Genomic DNA, 23426 nt, shown 5'->3' with positions numbered 1-23426 from the left:
AAACAAGACAAGTTATGAAGAACAATATAAAACTAGCCCCACATGCTTCATTGTAGCTAGCTTTGTGGCCACTCACTAACAAAGCATGGTTTTCCGGTGTTGTGCCGAAAATTTCCCCCTGCCAGAATTCTCCCCCCCCCCCCCCCCCATTACACATTTGCCCATGTCGCCCGTACCCAGCAGTGGATTTTATAAATCTCTCCCATGTCTTATTCGACTAGTATTTTTGAAAGTATAAGGATAATAATTAGGTCATAGTTGTTCTGAAATCATTATTGCTTGCCAACAATGGTTAATTCTGGGGTTCGCTTGAACGCTTTCTACTTTGCGGAACGGTTTGGTGCTTGTGGTGTGGCTGAAGCAATGACTGACGTATTTAAAAGTGGGTGGCCATGCTGACAGTGTCCCTCAACCCCTCCCCGTTTTTTAACTGGCCGTTCAGTACAGCACCGTTTCCGTACAGCTGAACGTTCCAGAACGTAAAAACATACTGTTGTTTCCACTTTATTGATTTACTAAATAACCAATAGACGACTACATGGGCGTGGATTCACGACAGCGTTTACGGGAATTGACGCTTGCTTGGAAGACTCACCGCCGAGACTTAGCAACTTCATTGCACAGGAACTCTTATCGATGATACATGCTCAAAAACATCATCATAATAGGATAATATAAGTAGCCTACACTGATATTGGGCCGTTCTGGAGGAGAAAGTTATTTTTTCCAGACATTCGTGGACGGCATAAAGTAATAGACATAGGTGAGTTTCATTATGGGGCGTTTCATCATAGGTTATTGTCACTGGTCTACTGTAAGTACTGTAATACTGTAAGTAAGATGTTTATATTCAGATTTCCCTTCATTCACATACTCCGAGTTTAACATTCTGCTTTTTGAAGATACACATGGATTTCAATATGAACAATAAACATTTTTGTTATCAATTATAGATTTTGTATGATTTTGTACTTTTTCACCTTTACTTTCAGGTAGCCTATGATTTTGGATTAATCGGGTTTTAAATATATGAGCTAAAATGACATCAAAGTCACTATTACATATTATGCACATATTAAAGCCATATAGTAGCCTACTATGGCTATATTTTCTTCCTCTTAACATTTAATATTATCTTTAGTGAATGCCGCGAAACAAGGCAATGGACATGGGCAGGCAGCTGTTGGTAAAGATGCAGAGGACGAGGAAGGGCAAGTTCACGCCAATCCCTGTATTACCACAGGGCCTCGAGGTCCACTTCTACCTGCGAGACTCTCACCAGCTGGAGTTTCTCCGGGGTTGTTACACTGCTGAGGAGCTGTGCACAGAGGCAGCCAAGAAGTGTGGTGAGTCTGAGTCAGTGTTACATACAAATAAATATATGGACATTAATACAGTAACATAATCATAGTTTATGCCCTCTTTGTTCACTCTTTCTACACTGCTCAAAAAAATAAAAGGGAACACTAAAATAACACATCCTAGATCTGAATGTATGAAATATTCTTATTAAATACTTTTTTCTTTACATAGTTGAATGTGCTGACAACAAAATCACACAAAAATGATCAATGGAAAACAAATTTATCAACCCATGGAGGTCTGGATTTGGAGTCACACTCAAAATTAAAGTGGAAAACTACACTACAGGCTGATCCAACTTTCATGTAATGTCCTTAAAACAAGTCAAAATGAGGCTCAGTAGTGTGTGTGGCCTCCACGTGCCTGTATGACCTCCCTACAACGCCTGGGCATGCTCCTGATGAGGTGGCGAATGGTCTCCTGAGGAATCTCCTCCCAGACCTGGACTAAAGCATCCGCCAACTCCTGGACAGTCCGTGGTGCAACGTGGCGTTGGTGGATGGAGTGAGACATGATGTCCCAGATGTGCTCAATTGGATTCAGGTCTGGGGAACGGGCGGGCCAGTCCATAGCATCAATGCCTTCCTCTTGCAGGAACTGCTGACACACTCCAGCCACATGAGGTCTAGCATTGTCTTGCAATAGGAGGAACCCAGGGCCAATCGCACCAGCATATGGTCTCACAAGGGGTGTGAGGATCTCATCTCGGTACCTAATGGCAGTCAGGCTACCTCTGGCGAGCACATGGAGAAATGCCACCCCACACCAAAGAAATGCCACCCCACACCATGACTGACCCACCGCCAAACCGGTCATGCTGGAGGATGTTGCAGGCAGCAGAAGGTTCTCCACGGCGTCTCCAGACTCTGGCATGTGCTCAGTGTGAACCTGCTTTCATCTGTGAAGAGCACAGGGCGCCAGTGGCGAATTTGCCAATCTTGGTGTTCTCTGGCAAATGCCAAACGTCCTGCACGGTGTTGGGCTGTAAGCACAACCCCCACCTGTGACGTCGAGCCCTCATACCACCCTCATGGAGTCTGTTTCTGACCATTTGAGCAGACACATGCGCATTTGTGGCCTTGCTGGAGGTCATTTTGCAGGGCTCTGGCAGTGCTCCTCCTTGCACAAAGGCGGAGGTAGCGTTCCTGCTGCTGGGTTGTTGCCCTCCTACGGCCTCCTCCACGTCTCCTGATGTACTGGCCTGTCTCCTGGTAGCGCCTCCATGCTCTGGACACTATGCTGACAGACACAGCAAACCTTCTTGCCACATCTCGCATTGATGTGCCATCCTGGATGAGCTGTACTACCTGAGCCACTTGTGTGGGTTGTAGACTCCGTCTCATGCTACCACTAGAGTGAAAGCACCACCAGCATTCAAAAGTGACCAAAACATCAGCCAGGAAGCATAGGAACTGAGAAGTGGTCTGTGGTCCCCACCTGGAGAACCACTCCTTTATTGGGGGTGTCTTGCTAATTGCCTATAATTTCCACCTGTTGTCTATTCCATTTGCACAATAGCATGTGAAATGTATTGTCAATCAGTGTTGCTTCCTAAGTGGACAGTTTGATGTGATTGACTTCAAATCAAATCAAATCAAATGTATTTATATTGCCCTTCGTACATCAGCTGATATCTCAAAGTGCTGTACAGAAACCCAGCCTAAAACCCCAAACAGCAAGCAATGCAGGTGTAGAAGCTTGGAGTTACATTGTGTTGTTTAAGTGTTTCCTTTATTTTTTTGAGCAGTGTATTTTTCTCTCTATTTCGCCCTCTCTGTCTCTTGCTCTCTCTCACACACAAACCCCTCTCACACTGTAAACTCTCTTAGACCAAAAGTCTTACTAAGATCTCTCACTCAGACTCAAACTCCAAGTCTTCTTTTCCCCCTCCTGAGTTGCTCATCTGAATGTGTGTTATGGATAATGAATACGAAAGGTAGCAACTTGCTGGGTCTTTGTTGAGGGAAATCATATCTCTCTCTTTTTAGGCATTTCACCTCTTTGCTTCAATCTGTTTGCCTTGTATGACGAGGGCATGAACATCTGGTACCCTCCCAATCACACGTTCAAAATCGAGGAGAGCACCTGCTTAAAGCTCCACTATCGCATGAGGTAAGCCTAAGGATATGTTGCTCCTCAGTTTGTCACAAATATTGAAGGAACAAAGCAGAGGTAACCATTTTTGATTGCAGCAGCACTTTGGTCTGCAAATTCGCAAACTTGAGATAAAAATAACTTTCCTACAAAAACTTCATACTGTCATTGAAATACCCCCGTCTCTTTATCCAGGTTCTACTTCACCAACTGGCATGGTGCGAATGACAATGTGCCACGTGTTTGCAGACATGCCCTCAAGAGAAAGAACGGCAATGGGCCGAAGACCGAATCAGGGGGTACGGCACTCCTTGAGGCTGCCTCACTGAAGTATCTGTTCGCCCAGGTATAATTTTGCACAAAAAAAACTTTAAAACAGTTGTATCCTCAAATGTAGAATTCTAGCATACACAATCATATATCCTTATTCATGTGTTTGTGCATTGGCTTTTCCCAGGGTCAGCATGACTTCCTGAAGGGGCGGGCCGCAGTGCGTAACCCTCAGAATGAAGAGGAGGCCCACTGTATTGAGAATGAGTGCCTGGGGGTGGCAGTGTTGTCTATCACACACAATGCCTTGGAGAAGAACATCGTCAACCCATATTTAGCAGGACAGATCAGGTAACTAATCGTCACTCACAAAGAGGTTCAAAATTAAGCTGGTGTTACTGTCTTGCTGTCGGTTTACCATCTTTCTTATACACACTCATGCACACACACACACATACATCCCCCGACTCAACCAAATCTCTTTCCATCCCACCCAGCTATAAGAAATACATCCCAGAGAGCATGAACCAAATCATCAAGCAGCGGAACTTCCTGACACGACTCCGCATCTCCCGGGTGTTTCAGCACTTCCTTAACGAGTTCAACAACAAGACAGTGAAGAGCAACAAAGTCAACATCCATGACATCAAGGTCAAATACTTGGCTACGCTGGAGACTTTGACCTGTGGGTTCGGCTGTGAGGTGTGTAGCTAGATGTATTACAGTACCCATAATGCACTGCATAACCATGCTTGCAGACACGCTATTAATTAAAGAAAGAATGGCACTGGGCCAAAGACGGAACCAGGTGGTACTCTAAAAGTCTGTGTAAAGTACTGTATGTGTACCTAACATAATGGTATCCTGTCTCATTACAAGATGTACAAGCCTGAAGTGCTACGTGTTACTGACAGCGAAGGGGAGATCGAAGGAACACCCACTTCCTGTAACCAGGGTCAGCCCACCCAGTACCAAGTCCTTGTGTCTGGAAATACAGGGATCAAGTGGCGGAGGAAGCAACAGAATGTGAGTATAGTATTTTGTAGTTTAGAATGTGTAAATTATGGCATACATTGTATCATTATTATCTAAATGTCATCTGATATGTTGTTCATAAAGAGATAAAAACATTTAATGTTCATCTATTTCTCAGAATGCATGGACTGCCAAAGAGTTGAAAAAATCTAAAAAGTACAAAACCGACATCAACTGGAAGAACAAACCAGCTCAAGACGTTTCAAATGACTGGAAAACCTTCTCTGATTTCTATGAGATTACACACATCAACATCAAGGGCTCCACAGTTACTGTCCACAAGCAGGACAACAAAAAGATGGTAAAGTTTAATTGGTTTAAAGGTGCAATATGCAGAAATCGCCATATCCTGGTTGCTAAAATTGTAATAGTTTGCCTAATTTCAGTTAATGTGACAAAACAAGCAATGTATAGTGTAGATCATTGTACCATCTAAACCGATGTGAATATATATTTTCAATAACGAAAGATATTGTAACGGTTCTCTTGGGGTGAAGTAGAGGCGGACCAAAACGCAGCGTGATTATATTGATTCATGTTTAATAAACAAAGATAAACACAAACACTACAAAACAATAAACGTGGAAAACCAAAAACAGCCCTATCTGGTGCAAAACACAGAGACAGGAACAATCACCCACAAACACACAGTGAAACCCAGGCTACCTAAGTATGATTCTCAATCAGAGACAACTAATGACACCTGCCTCTGATTGAGAACCATACTAGGCCGAAACTTAAAAATCCAAAATCATAGAAAATCAAACATAGACTGCCCACCCCAACTCACGCCCTGACCATACTAAATAATGACAAAACAAAGGAAATAAAGGTCAGAACGTGACAGATATTGTATTTTCAGCTGTTTGAAGCTGGTGTACAAAACCGAAAGCAAAAGAGTCAAAAACTAAATTTAAGAACAGGAATCATTGAATTTGATGGGGTCTCCCAAAAAGTTACATATTGCAGGTTTAAGCTTCAGAGGAAACTTAAACATTCAATCATGCTGAATATCTGAGTGAGCAATCTTGAATGAGACTCCGTCAGTGTATACTCTATTACCCATTTTCTCTTTCATATTGGACATGCACCTTCATTGTCATTAGTTGTCGCTCTATCTCCACCACAGGAACTGAGCCTGGGTTTCCATGCAGAGGCATTGTCTTTTGCCACCCTCGTTGATGGATACTTCCGTCTGACAGTGGATGCACATCACTTCCTGTGTACAGATGTGGCCCCTCCCTCTGTGGTACAGAACCTGCAGGAAGGCTGTCATGGTCCAATCAGGTGAGCTTAAATATTCCCATTCATTGGTTAGAGAAAATTTAAATATTCATAAAATACAACATTTTTGTTAAACTGTCAATTTGTCAGATTATACAGATATCTTGGTCAGTAATCACATTTCCATCCACAGTTTTTATGTGAGTAAGGTCACATCGTATAGATAAAAAAAAATCACGACAGCCGTGTTGGAAATAGGAAGTTTCGGTCAATTTTATAATTTCTGACAGATCATTTGTTTGTTTGACGTGGTAGGATCATATCGAAGTGAACTTGGAGTCACGCGATGATATGGTGTGTGGTTCTCTCACTATAACTCGGGAAACCATGCAATTTATTCAGCTACAGATGAAATAATAAATTATAAATTATGATGAACTTCACAGGGTGGTGAAAGTGCACAGTGATGAGCTTGATGCACCTTTCCTTCCAATCAATATCGAGGGTCTTATTCTGGTGACATGATGATCGATGCTTGTCTGACATTTAACAAATACAAATATTCTCGCTCTTATCCATAATTATCTCATCATGTAGACTATCTGTACAGACTACCTGCACTGTATCTGTGATATGTTGGTTAAAGCACACATGCCAAGACCAGAGTAGGCACATTTACTATTTAACAGAACCATTTTTGTGACCACTATTGGTCGAGTGGAATATGAAGAAAAAAAACGTTCGATTTTTATCCTGTCCATGAAAATGTAAGTGAAAAAGTACATTTTCTGTGCACTACTTCACTGATTTCTGTGCACTGATTGTTATTCGCAACAGGTCCGTTTGGTGGAAACCCACCACTGGTTGGAAAATGCGCATATTTTAGAATATTCGGATGAAAATCTGTCGCCAATTGGTTGGAAACCTAGCTAGTGATACAGTAATACTGCTATACTAGTGTAGAACTGAGTTGATCCACCCCTTTTCCCATGATGTAATTTGGCCCCTCCCCCTCCAGCATGGACTACACCTCCCACAAGCTGCGTCAGGAGGGCAGGGAGGAGGGCATGTATGTGCTGCGCTGGAGCTGCATCGACTATGACCACATCATCCTGACTGTCAAATGCAATGAAGTACAGTACCACTTCCACCATCTGCCTCACCCACAGTCATTTAGACATGTATACAGCCACTCTCATTTTCAGACAATGATACATTTGAACATTTTTGTGAGGCTTTCTCACTTTTAAAAACCTGGCGGCGCTATCATGTTAGTGACTATCTTGTTAGTCACCATTATTTGACTGAACTGAATTGTGACAATTTGTTGCTGTAAAATGGTCTGTGTTAAATAAATTGGCTCGATTACTCTCTATACTTGTTCTCCTCTTCTTGGCTCTCCTGCTGTAGGTGGACCAGACCGATAGCCATCCGTACCGTAGCTTTAAGATCGAGGTGGGGCCGGAAGGCTACGGCCTGAGTGGTACAGCCCTGAGGCAGCCCTCTCTCAGGGAGCTGATGGAACAGCTGATTGGCCAGAGACTTAGCACAGACGGAGTCTTCTTCCAGCTCCGCAAGGCCTGCCCTCCGCAGCCCAGAGGTATGGTATGATACCCTGCCCCAATACTACACAAACTTAGAAAAAAAGGTGCTATCTAGAACCTAAAAGGGTTCTTTGGCTGTCCCCATACAATAACCCTTTTTGGTTCCAGGAACAACTCCCATTCCACAGAGGGTTCTACATGGATCCCAAAAGGATTTTCTACCTGTAACCAAAAAAAGGGTTCTATCTGGAATCAAAAAAGTTTGAGTACAGCTGAAGAACCCCTTTGGAACCCTTTTTTCTAAAGTGTATCACCACGGCACCTAATCCCTGACCATGGTCCTGCCCAGAGGTTTGGCGCCTTATGCCATACAATACACCAGACCTGGATGTGTTATTCTCTTTATACCACTATCAAACAGGAAATGTTGCTCAGTAACACTGGTTTTCCTGAATTCGGCAGCTCTGTCGCCTGTTCTCACGTCAGAGGGAGAAGATTGGTGTGTGTGTCTATATTGTTTCCCATTTCAGCTTTTATTTTTTTTGTTGCAGAAATGTCTAACCTGCTACTAGTGACAAAGAGAGATGCGGAGCCGATGTACCCCGTACAGAGTCATGTCATCTTCCACAAGATCCTCAACGAGGACATAGTGCAGGTGTGTGTGTGTGTGTGTGTGTGTGTGCGCTTGTGTATGTGGTTGTGTGTCTGTCTGCTTGTGTGGATTTGAATGTGCTTGTGTGTTTGTATGTTAGCCTTTACTATATGTTTACAGTATGTTTGTGTGCACAGGATGCCCTACACTGACAATACTACTTTTTTATTTAATTTCCTTCGATCTACAAATAATGCTATTCTGTCCATAACCCTGTCTTGTGTCTCTCATATGTCTATATAGGAGGAGCACTTGGGCTGTGGCAACAGAACTAACATCTATGCTGGGAAATTTAAGATAAAGAGTGAGGAAGAGAAGGATGTGTGGGGTTCCCAAACCTACCACGAGGTGAAAGTGGTCCTGAAAGTGCTAGGGTCCCAACACAGAGACATCTCTATGGTGAGAACACACACACATACTGTATAAACAAAAATTGGCTTTGTAAATGAATGTGATTGGCATACACATTAACCTTTTTTTAACCTAAATCAGGGTCACACAAAGTGTTTCTTGGTAGTCTTAAACAAATCTACTTTTGTTTCAAAAGTATACACATCACACTCATGGTTATGGGCTTAGAAAATAAGAAGACGCCTCTACCATGTCAGGTATAGAGTTGAAATGTACTACATTTTGAGTTTACGTCCCAATATTACACTTTTATATACATCACAGAAGACTGAAATATAACAAAACCGTTTGACATAGAAACAGGATTTTGGGCTTAAAAAAAAAAAAGTTGATTAATTATGAAAAATATTAATAACATTCCACCCATGAGGCTAGTAGGTAATTTGACTGCAGGAAAGGGCTACCCCACATACACACCGCTCCTCCCTCCACCACCCATGTCTGACCTTGACTTCTCCTTTTGACTCTGACCTTTGACACTGAGCTCTTTCCGTTAGACTTTCTTTGAAACGGTCAGTATGATGCGTCAGGTGTCCCATCAACACATCACTCTGCTGCACGGTGTCTGTGTTCGCAACCATGACAGTAAGTTATCCTTCCTTATTTTGAATCTTCAACTGAGACACTGCGATATGCCACAAGCCGCAGGAAGAACCTAAGTTAATGCAGATGTGCGCCATGCAAGACTATGTACTCGCATATCTGTGCATGTTCATGTGTACCCTTCACACTCCGACAACATGATATCGGCACGACAACAACTAGGGAGAAGTTTACCCTCCGCTTCATGCTCTTAGTTGTTGTGGAAGTTGATACCCAATACTGCTGATTAGTTTTCATCACTGAAGGTTAGGACATAGATTGTCTGCATACACCGTATATTGTGGAAAATGTCTCTGACAGCAAAATAATCATTTTTTACATTTTTATTAAGTTGCAACCTACTCATACTTTTCTATCTGGAATAGGCTAGACTTTTTTTGAACCTCTAACTGTGTGTGTGTATGGTGTTGTCGCTGTTCAGATATCATTGTGGAGGAGCATGTGACGCTGGGTCCTCTGGATGTGTTCATGCGGGGACATCGTCTTGAACTCAGCGCCTCCTGGAAGTACCAGGTGGCCAAACAACTGACCGGCGCCCTCAGCTACCTGGTGAGATGGGATGAGACACAGTTGCGATTTGACACTACAGGGCCAAACCGAGCTGTACTGGGCTGTCCTGATGGGGGGGGGGAAACAGCATAGACCAGCATAAATGTCAAGCCTGTCCATGCTGGTCAAGCTGGTCTGACCAGCATGGTCTCGCTGGTTAGGCTGGCTGAATAGCTGGTCAAGCAGGTGATTCTGGTGACCAACTCATGCTGGTGTGCTGATGACCAGCTTATGCTGGTGACCAAGTTGTTCTATGCTGGTCAATCTGGTCTGCAAAAGCACACCCATCATTATCGTATTTCCCAGATTGCTCTATTGCGATTGTTTTAATTGTTTGTTTCAATATCTGTGTTTTTGCATGTTCATTGGTTGATAAATTAATTGATGAATTAATCTTATGCTACACAAAGATAAATAACGGCCATTTTTCTAAACTAATCCAATCTGTTAGTTGACTTGTTGACCCCGTTATTGAAATTGTTTTTCCAGTTTAGGTTGTCTCATATTATTCATTGTTCTAACACTGGCAGTCATTCTGAATGCCATTGTGGGTGAATACAAGTTAAAATTGTTGGACATCCCCACTCTGACTGGATAGGAATTGAACATCACTTTGCAAGCCAGCATGTGACTTTACCAGTGTCGAAAACACAATGAAAGCTGGTCACCAGCGAAATCACAGCGAAGGCTGGTCACCTGCGAAAACACAGTGAAGGCACAAGAAGAAAAAAAAAGAAGGCTGGTCACCAGCATGACCAGCCTATGCTGGTCCATGCAAAAAAGAAAATCCAAAATGGAGGCCTGGTTATGCATTCCCCATAGTTACAATTACTGGAACCGTGGTAGAAAGGACAATGTGAACAGAAAATACCAGAGCCGGTCCAGTATGATTCAGGTTGACCCCATAGTATGAATCGGGCATAGAAATGTGCCATTATAATAACATTGCATTCTATAATCTAATGTAGAATGTAATGGTCTTGGAACTTGGTGCCAACCTGGACAATACAGTAGTAGTAGTTTGTCAAACTTGCATAGATCTATCTGGGTCTAGACCTGACTCTTCCCTGTGTTCCTGTCCCCTACAGGAGGATAAGAAGCTGGTCCATGGCTATGTGTGTGCTAAGAACGTCCTAGTGGAGCGGGATGGCCTAGAGGGAGAGACTGGGCCCTTCATCAAACTGAGTAGCCCTGGGGTCTCCATCTCCTCACTCAACATACAAGGTGTGTGTGTGGTGTGTGCGTCTCTGTGTGTCTGGGTCCCCCCCAGCTGACAAGGCTGTGTTGTATTACAGAGTGTGTGGAGAGGATCCCATGGATCGCCCCAGAGTGTGTGAGGAACAGCCAGGCCCTGAGTGTTGCAGTGGATAAGTGGGGATTTGGCACCACACTGTGGGAGATCTGCTATGAGGGAGTTGCTCCTCTCAAGGACAAGAAACTCATAGAGGTACACCCACACTTCCCCTGACAAGACAGTGAGCAACACAATCTTTCACTCACAACCACCCCCAGACTCCTGCGACATAGCCTAACTATTCTTTTTTTAAAAATGTGTCCTTCATTTACCCAGGAGAGATATCTATTTCAGAGGGGAGGTCTTGAATTATTTCATTGAATACACCTAGCATATCACTTAGAAGCAAGGTATTGGAATCAGTATTGGAACAGTCTTGGTTCTGATCCATCTCCTCACTTTCTCTCTGTGAGAAGAAGGAGATGTTTTACTCAGCCCAGTGTTCCCTGGTGACCCCAGACTGCCCTCAGCTGGCTGAGCTCATCACCAAGTGCATGAACTACGACCCCAAGAGGAGGCCCTTCTTCAGGGCCATTGTCAGGGACCTCACCGGGGTGGCCGAGCAGAGTAAGAGGACAAACCTTTTTATCTGTCTCTGTTGTTCTTGTTGTTATTATCACCTGCATGTGTATGTGCATGTGTGCACCTGTGTTTACATAGGGTAATACATAGGGTAATACATAGGGTTATCTCTGTGTGGCCCTTCCCCCAGACCCAGTCCTGCCACCTGGTAGGATGCCCATCCAGGAAGTGGACCCCACTGTGTTTGATACGAGGTTCCTCAGGAAAATTGATAACCTGGGAGAGGTAGGGACTCTCTTAATACATGTATACTTTACTTTTGTGGTGCTTGTCCCCATTTTAAAGGGGCAATCTGTGATTGGTACGTACATTTTTTTAAAACTTTTTAAAATTATAGCCATTGATTCGTGAAGAATATATCTTATATTTAATTTAACTAGGCAAGTCAGTTGCCTACCGGGGAACAGTGGGTTAACTGCCTTGTTCAGGGGCAGAACGAAAGAACACCTTGTCAGCTCTGGGATTCGATCCAGAAACCCAACGCTCTAACCACTAGGCTACCACCCCAATGCTTCCTTGAGCTTAGTTTCATTGTCTTACCCCATCAGAACCCAAAATATGAGTGGCAAGGTGACCGCTTAGTTTTTTTCATCCTAGTAATAACCATTTAATGTGACGATTGAGGTATGTAATTGTGTGTGTGGTATGCATATGAACTGTACTTGTTTGGGTTAATATGTGCTCTAGAATTGCTCTTGTGTTGTGTGTGTCTACTGTGCAGGGTCACTTTGGTAAGGTGGAGCTGTGTCAGTATGACCCCCATGGGGACGGCCGAGGGGAGCTGGTGGCGGTCAAGTCTCTGAAGCCAAACAGCAAAGGCCAGCTGCCCTGCCACCTGAGAAGAGAGATAGATACCATGAGAGAACTGTACCACCACAACATTGTCAAATACAGAGGAGTGTGTAGCGAGGAGGGTGAGGAGGGCAATGCATGCACTCCTACATACACACCTAAATGTATACTGTATGTAAATATACAATACACACACACACACACACACTTGTGTGAACATCGTGTTTCTTTGTCTAGGTGGGAGGACCACTAAGCTGATTATGGAGTACCTGCCAGCGGGGAGCCTGAAGGACTACCTTCCCAAAAGAAAACACCAGACTGACCTCAAGAGACTTCTCAACTACGCCCTCCAGATCTGCCAGGTATTGTAGTATGGATCTTTATTAATAATCCCAAAAATTGAATTTCATTGTTTTAACTAGCCCCTATAGGTATTTATGTATGTACTGCGGTTTCTGATTATGGAGAGAGTTGGACATTCTAAAGCATTGCAGTCCTTGTTTATATAAACTTTCTGCTACTTTCAAAAGAAATGAACATCGTCGGTAACTGTGGCTAGTACTATATGAGAAAGTTGTGTTGGAATGTTTCAACGACTCCTAGAAACCACAAGACTGCCAGGTAAATAGCTACAAAAGTATACAAATTATAAAAACAAGTGAAAATGTGTGTGTGTCTCTCAGGGAATGGATTACTTGGGATCCCAGCGGTTCATCCACCGGGATTTGGCGGCCAGGAACGTTCTGGTGGAGAACGAGAGCACAGTGAAGATCGCAGACTTTGGCCTGACCAAGAGCATGAAGGAGGACAAGAGTTACTACACTGTCAAAGAGGACACCGAAAGCCCTGTGTTCTGGTGAGAAACATAGAAATAGAATGACAAGGCCAGGTCCCAGAACTTAACTTGATGGTTCACTCCCAAAACAAAGAGATAAGGTCACATGCCATTTAAAAGCCTGGAAGCCAGTCTATCGTTGCTATCTGTGATGGATCAGATTAAAACCTCTAATGATATTGACAGGTTGGGTCTCATTGTATTGATAAGTAGATACCAAACGGAAGAAATCAAACTGAAAAAAGGGAGGGACTACCTCAACTTGAACAATAAGAAATGCTTATCTCCAGGTTTTTTTGAAAAACATTTTGCTACAGTATGTGTTGCCTTGTAGGTATGCTCCTGAGTGCCTGGTGGGCTCTAAGTTCTACCCTGCGTCTGACGTGTGGTCTTTCGGAGTGACCCTCTATGAGCTGATGACCTATTGCGAGTCAAGCAGCAGTCCTGAGCCGGTAAAGAACTTTCTCTCTGTGTTTGCCTAACTTCACTATGAAAATAGTTTCATACAAATTTGTTAAACTTTATTGATTTGACAAAACACGAGGAGTCAGACATTTTAACATTTACTGTATCTCATGTCTTCGTTCATCAAGCTAGCCCTTGTCTGTTATGGGATCAAATTATTCTGCAATTCAATACTCTGACCTTTCTCCCTAAGTGTGCACTTCATGGATTTTAAACAAAATGACTAGAGTAAGAAATATGGAGGAAACTCCTTCCCCAAGCTTGCACCAATCCAATCCTTTTAAATGCATGGGAAGAAGTGCATGAGTGTATACTTTGAGAGAAAAGACTTGGGTGTAGGTACAGCCATCTGTTTTGGTTTTGATCATGTGACATGGTTGTTCACAGGTATTTTTGAAGTTGCTTAGTCCAAGCGAGGGTAAGATGACTCTCACCCGATTGGTGGAATTTCTGATAAACGGCAAGAGGCTGCCATGTCCACCTCACTGCCCAGACACGGTAAGAGAACTCCGGGAAGTGGTGTCATCTGTTCACCAAGGCTGTAGTCTTTCCTTCTCTTTCATCTGAAAGCTAAAGCTCTGGGATAAGGTTTCCCTGAGGTACAGGTTTAGGATCAGCTTCCGATCCCCCAATCCTAAGCTTAACCATTAGTGGGGAAAATGCTAAATAGACCCAAGATCAGCGTCTAAGGGCAACTTTGCTCCAAACTAAAGATAATAGTACCCTTTCTAAATACACATTCAGTAGTGTTATTCTATACTTAAACTATCCTCAATAGGAATGAGTGGGAATAGAACATCCTGCACATCCGATGGTTCCGAGCAGTTGCTGGGCTATCAAAGTCAATGTTTACGGCATTCACTCACTGTTGTAGAATGCAGAGAAAAATGGGGCAATTCAAGAGGGTGCTATGAAATGAATGTCAAAACTTAGGGCAAATAAAACTGTCATTACACATTATCTAGAATGAATAATTACATTGTTCTCTACAATATTATAACCTTAATATACTTATACTTGACTGTTGATTTAAATAGAAACGTTACTATTTAGAGGTGCTTCTGCTGGTTGGACCAATCAAAATCAACGTGATACCGTCATAGTTTTTACCTCCAGGTCCTTCACTTTCATTGCCTATAACCACGATCAATCTGCATTGAGAGGGGCCGTTTCTATGGCGATTTAAAGGGAAAGACTAAATGAATGGCTTCTGGTTGGGATATGTATGTACATTCTGGTTGGGATATGTACGCGTCGTCCCCACAGTGACCATACATACACATCCCAACCAGAAGCCACGGATTACAGACAACATCCGCACTGAGCTAAAGACAAGAGCTGCTGCTTTCAAAGAGCGGGACACTAATCTGGACGCTTAGAAGTAATCCTGCTATGCCCTCCGACCAACCATCAAACAGGCAAAGAATAAAGGACTAAGATTGAATCCTACTACACCGGCTCTGATGCTCGTCGGATGTGGCAGGACTTGCAAACTATTACCGATTACAAAGGGAAACCCAGCCATGAGCTGACCAGTGACGCAAGCCTACCAAATGAGCTAAATACCTTCTATACTCGCTTTGAGGCAAGCAACACTGAACCATGCATGAGAGCACCAGCTGTTCCGAACGACTGTGGTCACGCTCTCTGTAGCTGATGTCAGTAAGACCTTTTAAACGTGTCAACATTCACAAGGCCGCAGGGCCAGACGGATTACCAGGACTCCATACTCAGAATGCTCTGATCACCTGGCAAGTGTCTTCACTGACATTTTCAACCTCTACCTGACCGAGTCTGTAATATCTTCATGATTTGAAAAGACCACCGTAGTCCATGTGCTCAAGAACACCAAGGTCACCTGCCTAAATGACTACCACCCTGTAGCACTCACGTCTGTAGCAAAGAAGTGCTTTGAAAGGCTGGTCATTGTTCACATCAACAGCATCCTCTCGGATATCCTAGACCCACTCCAATTCGCATACCGCCCCAACAGATCCACAGATGACACAATCTCCATTGCACTCCACACTGCCCTTTCCCACCTGGACAAAAGCAACACCTACATGAGAATATTGTTTGCTGACTACAGCTCAGCGTTCAACACCATAGTGCCCTCAAAGCTCATCACTTAGCTATGGACCCTGGGACTAAACACCTCCCTCTGCAACTGAATCCTGGACTTCCTGACAGGCTGCCCCCAGGTGGTAAGGGTAGGCAACAACCCATCTGCACATTGACATGGTACTGGTAGCTAGGGTTGCAAAGGGTCAAACTTTCCGGGAAATTTTCCATGGGAAGTTAAGCCCTGGAATTTGGGGGATTTTGCTTAAATTCATCAGAAAAGTTTGCTTATAACAGTGAACTTTTTTGTGGGATACACAAGGCAATTCAAGGTCTTGTGGCATATTTTGGTTAAACTATCCCCAATTCAATGGAATTGCAACCCTCTGCATGCACAGTGCGCTCTTCCATCACATGTGCAGTGCACCTTTCCATCACATGTACAGCTGATTCTCAAGATCTTGCACACTAATGAGATGCTATTGAGCCCACACTACTACACTGTCGGAGCCAAGGACTACCTGCTTTCTTTGAAAAAAAATAAAGGGAACACTTAAACGACACAATGTAACTCCAAGTCAATCACATTTCTGTGAAATCAAACTGTCCACTTAGGAAGCAACACCGATTGACAATACATTTCACATGCTATTGTGCAAATAGAATAGAGGTGGAAATTATAGGCAATTAGCAAGACACCCCCAATAAAGGAGTGGTTCTGCAGATGGGGACCACAGACCACTTCTCAGTTCCTATGCTTCCTGGCTGATGTTTTGGTCACTTTTGAATGCTAGCGGTGCTTTCACTCTAGTGGTAGCATGAGACGGAGTTTACAACCCCCACAAGTGGCTCAGGTAGTGCAGCTCATCCAGGATGGCACATCAATGCGAGCTGTGGCAAGAAGATTTGCTGTGTCTGTCAGCGTAGTGTCCAGAGTATGGAGGCGCCACCAGGAGACAGGCCAGTACATCAGGAGACGTGGAGGAGACCATAGGAGGGCAACAACCCAGCTGCAGGACCGCTACCTCCGCCTTTGTGCAAGGAGGAGCAGGAGGAGCACTGCCAGAGCCCTGCAAAATGACCTCCAGCATGCCACAAATGTGCATGTGTCTGCTCAAACAGTCAGAAACAGACTCCATGAGAGTGGTATGAGGGCCCGACATCCACATGGGGGTGTTGTGCTTACAGCCCAACACCGTGCAGGACGTTTTTCATTTGCCAGAGAACACCAAGATTGGCAAATTCGCCACTGGCACCCTGTGCTCTTCACAGATGAAAGCAGGTTCACACTGAGCACATGTGACAGACGTGACAGTCTGGAGACGCCTTGGAGAACGTTCTGCTGCCTGCAACATCCTCCAGCATGACCGGTTTGGCGGTGGGTCAGTCATGGTGTGGGGTGGCATTTCTTTGGGGGGCCGCACAGCCCTCCATGTGCTCGCCAGAGGTAGCCTGACTGCCATTAGGTACCGAGATGAGATCCTCAGACCCCTTGTGAGACCATATGCTGGTGCGGTTGGCCCTGGGTTCCTCCTAATGCAAGACAATGCTAGACCTCATGTGGCTGGAGTGTGTCAGCAGTTCCTGCAAGAGGAAGGCATTGATGCTATGGACTGGCCCGCCCGTTCCCCAGACCTGAATCCAATTGAGCACATCTGGGACATCATGTCTCGCTCCATCCACCAATGCCACATTGCACCACAGACTGTCCAGGAGTTGTCGGATGCTTTAGTCCAGGTCTGGGAAGAGATCCCTCAGGAGACCATCCGCCACCTCATCAGGAGCATGCCCAGGCGTTGTAGGGAGGTCATGCAGGCACGTGGAGGCCACACACACTACTGAGCCGCATTTTGACTTGTTTTAATTAAGGGCATTACATCAAAGTTGGATCAGCTGTAGTGTGGTTTTCCACTTTAATTTTGAGTGTGACTCCAAATCCAGACCTCCATGGGTTGATAAATTTGATTTCCATTGATAATTTTTGTGTGATTTTGTTGTCAGCACATTCAACTATGTAAAGAAAAAAGTATTTAATAAGAATATTTCATTCATTCAGATCTAGGATGTGTTATTTTAGTGTTCCCTTTATTTTTTTGAGCAGTGTATATGGTGCACAAAATAAATGTAATAAATAAGTAGAAAAAATGCTTATCCAAATTTTTCTAGGCCTATTCCCCCCCAAAAAAAGTCTGGCTACGCCCCTGGTGTAATGATCATGCTGTTTAATCAGCTTCTTGATATTCCACACCTGTCAGGTGGATGGATTATCTTGGCAAAGGAGAAATGCTCACTAACAAGGATGTAAACAAATTTGTGCAAAACATTTGAGAGAAATAAGCTGGAAATTTGTACAATACATACAATACTAGCAATACAAACAGATTGTCATAGCTAGCCACCACGCATAAAATGCAGTAGTATGAATCTGTAAGTAGCTAAAGCTAACCAACTAGGTTCAATGTTAGCTAGCAATCAAGTTAAGGTTCGCTAGCTAGCTAATAATACACAATACATACTCTTTAATAACTTGCAATGAAAACGACTTTCTGCCTAAATTAGAAACGTATGATATCTGAAAATGCAGCTAGACTTACCCATATACATGCAGGAACGCTTCATGGCGGAACCCCTTTAACGAAGTAAGACGTCCTGTGTCTTTTTTTCGTTTTGTTTGTTCAGCATGTTTGGCCCGTTGTGACAAGTCACTCCGGTTCACACTGACCGTGTGCAGAAAGTAGTCCATCACAAATTTTCCCCACTGATCCTTGTCGATAGTGCCTGCTAAATTCAGGGCAGCAATGTTGTTGAGAGCAGTAGCAACGCTTTTGCAGTTCTACATGGCTAACATATCTTTCAAAAAAGCTTCAGTAGCAAGGATTATCTACTTACTGAGCAGCTCAAGTTATAGACCGAAGCATGCCACATGGCAGACCAATCTGAACCCATCTCTCGGCATGTCCAGCCCATCCATTATCTCAGCCAATCATGGCTAGCGGGAAGGTTCCTGTACTTTTCTGTGGCTAAACCAACTAGGCTTGTAATTTAACAATTCTATTCTTATTTACAGATGGCATACAAGTTTGTTATTAAGGCACATGAAAGTTCACTTGTTCCCGAAGGCATTTCTGTAAAAAAAAAAAACATTTTGATGGAGAGAATTGTTTTTCAAATGCCTCTCCTGTGAAGGAGTGACGTGCGACATACTCATACATATCTCTCTCCCTTTCTTTTTTTTGTGTGTGTGTGTGTGTGTGTGTGTGCGCGTGTGCGTGCACAGGTGTACTCTCTGATGAGGAGGTGTTGGGAGTTTGACCCGGCGAACAGGATACAGTTCAAAGGCTTGATCACAGAGCTGGAGACGCTGCTGGACGAGAGGCACAGAGGAGATAGACTGGCTGTCTGAACTGCTAGAGCTCACACATAGATGGAAATATACAATAATATAAAATACATTGAGTATACCAAAACATTAGGAACACCTTCCTACTATTGAGTTGCTCCCCCCACCCCCTTTTTGCGCTCAGAACAGCATCAATTCGTCAGGGCATGGACCCTGCAAGGTGTCGAAAGCAGGCCAGCATCCCTGTGGAACATGTTGACTCCAATGCTTCCCAAAGTTGTGTCAAGTTGTGTGGATGTCCTTTGGGTGGTGGATCATTCTTGATACACCCGGAAAACAGGTTCTGCTTGAAAAACCCAGCGATGCAGTTCTTGACACAAACCGGTGGGCCTGGCACCTACTACCATACACCGTTCAAAGGCATTTACATTTCTTGCACATCACCCTACGAATGGCACAAATACCCAATCCATGTCTCAAGGCTTAAAAATCATTATTTAACCTTTCTCCTTCCTTTCATCTACACTGTTTGAAGGGGATTTAACAAGTGACATCAGTAAGGGATCATAGCTTTCACCTGGATTCACCTGGTCAGTCTGTCGTGGAAAGAGCAGCTGTTCTTAATGTTTTGAACACACAGTGTGTATGCCATTTAGCAAACGCATCTGTCCAAATAGACGGATGGATGGATGAAAAGGCAGAGAGGCTGACAGACAGTCTAATGTCAGTTAACAGAAACAGACAGACGCATGTTAGCACAGACAGACTGACATTGACTACTACAGACATAAAAATAGAAGTAATCTAGCACAGACAAACCGATCAACATACACATGCACCGACAGACCAACGCACAGAAAGACGTTAACCATCACTGACAGACAGAAAGCACAGAAGGACAAAAGCTACATTTCTTTACAATACAGAAACACATTGCCCAGATGTGGGCTTGATGTTTTTACTTTTCCACATACTGTACAAATTCAGTAACTCAAATGTATTCTGACCTTCAAATGCATGCTGCTGTCATTCACTATGTTCTTTAGTACAGTATTTGTTCCTTTCTTTTTACAAGCTTGATACACATTGTAAGTTAAATAGGACCCTTTTGGATAACTGAGTTAGTTCATTTTGTAAGGATGAAAGACATTGAGGCGGTAATTTGCATTAGCCGACAAACAGATAACTTTTTTTTAGCCGGTGTCAGAGGTGTAACCAATGATGTATATAAACCCTGGGTTGCTGATGCTATGCATTGGCCAATGAGAGGCTTTGAAGCCACCGGTTGGGTATATTGGCACTCCCCAGAAGAAGCAGTCCTCCATAGGAATTCTATAGTATTTCAATTAATTGTTTCAAGGACAAAATTGCATGTATTTAAGTACTTTTCTTGTTGTATCGGGGACATTAACATTTGTATGTTTAGCTCAGATAATATACTTAAAGTATGCATCAACTTGTCGGTAATAGAATAAATGTGGCAACAAATTTATTCTATAGCTTCCAAGCTATTTTTTTACAATGGTGGGGGAGTGCCCCCTGTCAGTCATCTAGTGTGTATATATACATTATTTGGTGTAAATCTTACTACAAGCTCTACACAGGCACAAGATTCAGAGTGTTGCAAAAAAGGGATGGCTCCTTATAATACGCTCCGGCAGTCAACATACTATTTACTACCTGAAAATTGAGACACACTGTATCATTCCTTCCGCAGCTGTGGGGGTAGTGTTTGTTGCTTGGTTCCTTGATCTAATCTGTAGGCTACAGAGGCTATTCATCATCACAGTAGCCCATTTTGCATTGAAATATATTCTCAGTGACTGTTCAAACAGTAAACCACACGACAAGAATCCACCCCAAAAGGCATTTTAGTTTAGAAGTAATAACTATTGATTCAGGCTATTGCGAAATGGTAGAACCTGCTGTAGTCAACTAGCTAGCCATGTGCATTTTTCTCTATTACCATAACATGATGTTCTATTTTTAGCTGATATGGGAATGAATACACAAGCAGCATATCAAACTGGGATAATGTTTTAGGTTACACCGGCAAGTATACAAATATTTGCCAGGGCATATTTTTTTTATTATAAATCGGATTATTTCACATGGAGATGTGGGAAGGTAAAAAGGCAAGCTAGCTTGAAATGTTTTAGCCAGGCTAAAGCCAGCTAGCCACCACTAGCAAGGGAAGGCAATAGTTCCTTGCCTTCACAAAATGGAAAGACTAAAATATTAAAACGTTGCTATTGCCCCCTAGTCAATGGGAGTGGGACCGGTGATGATATCATGTTAATAAAGTTGTCCGCTACTCCAAAAATCCCACTCTACCCACGTGTGTACACATAGATCAACAGAGTAAAGCCTGTAGTAAACTTCAATAGCTTTCACCCCATAATTGATTTAACCTTTATTTAACTAGGCTAATCAGTTAACTGTGTTAGAACTGTCAAATCTGTGAGCCCAATTGAGTAGATTATTTCACACATTCCAGTGTTCAAACTGCTGCATGGGATTTCTACTCATGATGCGACTAGGTGTGTCCAATGGCGATAGGTAACGCAGGGGACCCTTGTGGATTTGACACCTCTTAACGCAGTTATACCTCCGATAGCGCCTAAACAAAAGCAATGCATTTGTTGGCTAATGCGGCTTACCGCTGATCTGATTTAAGCCTGGCCTGCATCTTTAAGGCATGCACTTTCAATATTATTTTATAATACGCAAAGGGTTCTAATCTGCAAGAATATCTCCTACAATTTTGGGCCGATTTTCTTCATTTTAGGCTCATCGTCCCACATGGGATTATCCACTTCATATTCCGCTGTGTTTTGTGTACATTTTCCTAGTTTATGTGTTTGGAATTGCACGGTTACTATTGCATCATCCTGCCAAAACTCTGAATCAATAATCACGTCATAAGGAATTCCCCTCGACCACTCCCAGCAAATTGGGGGAAACAAACATTCTTTCCCATTGACCCCCATTGTAAAAGAGCCAACTTGGTTGTTTATTTCTAATCCCTTAATATTATTGTTTGATCTCATTTTAACAGCTAACATTTCGATAGCAACAATAAATCGATATGCCGATAGTAGACAACCTTGTTTTACTTCTCTAGATATAGTTTACAACTTTCTGAGATGTAGCCATTATTTACTATTTTACACCTAGATTAATATCTGACAATACTTTTTTAATTCTATGCCCCAAGCATTTTGCTATGATTTTTGCATCACAACACTGAAGTGTAAGAGGTCTCCAATTTTTTAAATGAACTGGATCTTTATAAATCAAATCAAATTTTATTTGTCACATACACATGGTTAGCAGATGTTAATGGGAGTGTAGCGAAATGCTTGTGCTTCTAGTTCCGACAATGCAGTAATAACCAACAAGTAATCTAACTAACAATTCCAAAACTACTGTCTTATACACAGTGTAAGGGGATAAAGAATATGTACATAAAGATATATGAATGAGTGATGGTACAGAGCGGCATAGGCAAGATACAGTAGATGGTATCGAGTACAGTATATACATATGAGATGAGTATGTAAACAAAGTGGCATAGTTAAAGTGGCTAGTGATACATGTATTACATAAGGATGCAGTAGATGATATAGATTACAGTATATACGTATACATATGAGATGAATAATGTAGGGTATGTAAACATTATATTAGGTAGCATTGTTTAAAGTGGCTAGTGATATATTTTACATCATTTCCCATTATTAAAGTGGCTGGAGTTGAGTCAGTGTGTTGGCAGCAGCCACTCAATGTTAGTGGTGGCTGTTTAACAGTCTGATGGCCTTGAGATAGAAGCTGTTTTTCAGTCTCTCGGTCCCAGCTTTGATGCACCTGTACTGACCTCGCCTTCTGGATGATAGCGGGGTGAACAGGCAGTGGCTCGGGTGGTTGTTGTCCTTGATGATCTTTATGGCCTTCCTGTAACATTGGGTGGTGTAGGTGTCCTGAAGGGCAGGTAGTTTGCCCTCGGTGATGCGTTGTGCAGACCTCACTACCCTCTGGAGAGCCTTACGGTTGTGGGCGGAGCAGTTGCCGTACCAGGCGGTGATACAGCCCGCCAGGATGCTCTCGATTGTGCATCTGTAGAAGTTTGTGAGTGATTTTGGTGACAAGCCGAATTTCTTCAGCCTCCTGAGGTTGAAGAGGCGCTGCTGCGCCTTCTTCACGATGCTGTCTGTGTGAGTGGACCAATTCAGTTTGTCTGTGATGTGTATGCCGAGGAACTTAAAACTTACTACCCTCTCCACTACTGTTCCATCGATGTGGATAGGGGGGTG

The 23426-nt window shown here is 43.2% G+C and overlaps 1 protein-coding gene across 1 annotated transcript; it reads left to right on the top strand.

Annotated features, from left to right (window-relative positions):
- The first annotated feature begins 474 nt into the window (after positions 1-474).
- LOC109875139 (tyrosine-protein kinase JAK1) lies at positions 475-22213 on the top strand. Its single transcript, XM_020467358.2, has 25 exons — positions 475-763; positions 1142-1346; positions 3351-3474; positions 3652-3802; positions 3914-4077; positions 4224-4428; positions 4606-4752; positions 4880-5062; positions 5891-6048; positions 7004-7118; positions 7396-7585; positions 8081-8184; positions 8425-8580; positions 9090-9177; positions 9617-9744; positions 10833-10968; positions 11040-11191; positions 11455-11605; positions 11751-11845; positions 12342-12534; positions 12650-12774; positions 13096-13268; positions 13582-13699; positions 14100-14210; positions 19051-22213. The coding sequence occupies exons 2-25, from the start codon at positions 1145-1147 to the stop codon at positions 19174-19176; spliced, it is 3495 nt and encodes a 1164-aa protein (XP_020322947.1). The 5' UTR covers positions 475-763; positions 1142-1144; the 3' UTR covers positions 19177-22213.
- The last annotated feature ends 1213 nt before the right edge of the window (positions 22214-23426 follow it).

Source organism: Oncorhynchus kisutch, linkage group LG30 (genome assembly GCF_002021735.2).
Source record: "Oncorhynchus kisutch isolate 150728-3 linkage group LG30, Okis_V2, whole genome shotgun sequence".
NCBI lineage: Eukaryota > Metazoa > Chordata > Actinopteri > Salmoniformes > Salmonidae > Oncorhynchus > Oncorhynchus kisutch.
Note: the sequence above shows the minus strand (reverse complement) of the source record. Positions and strands in the feature narration are given on the sequence as shown.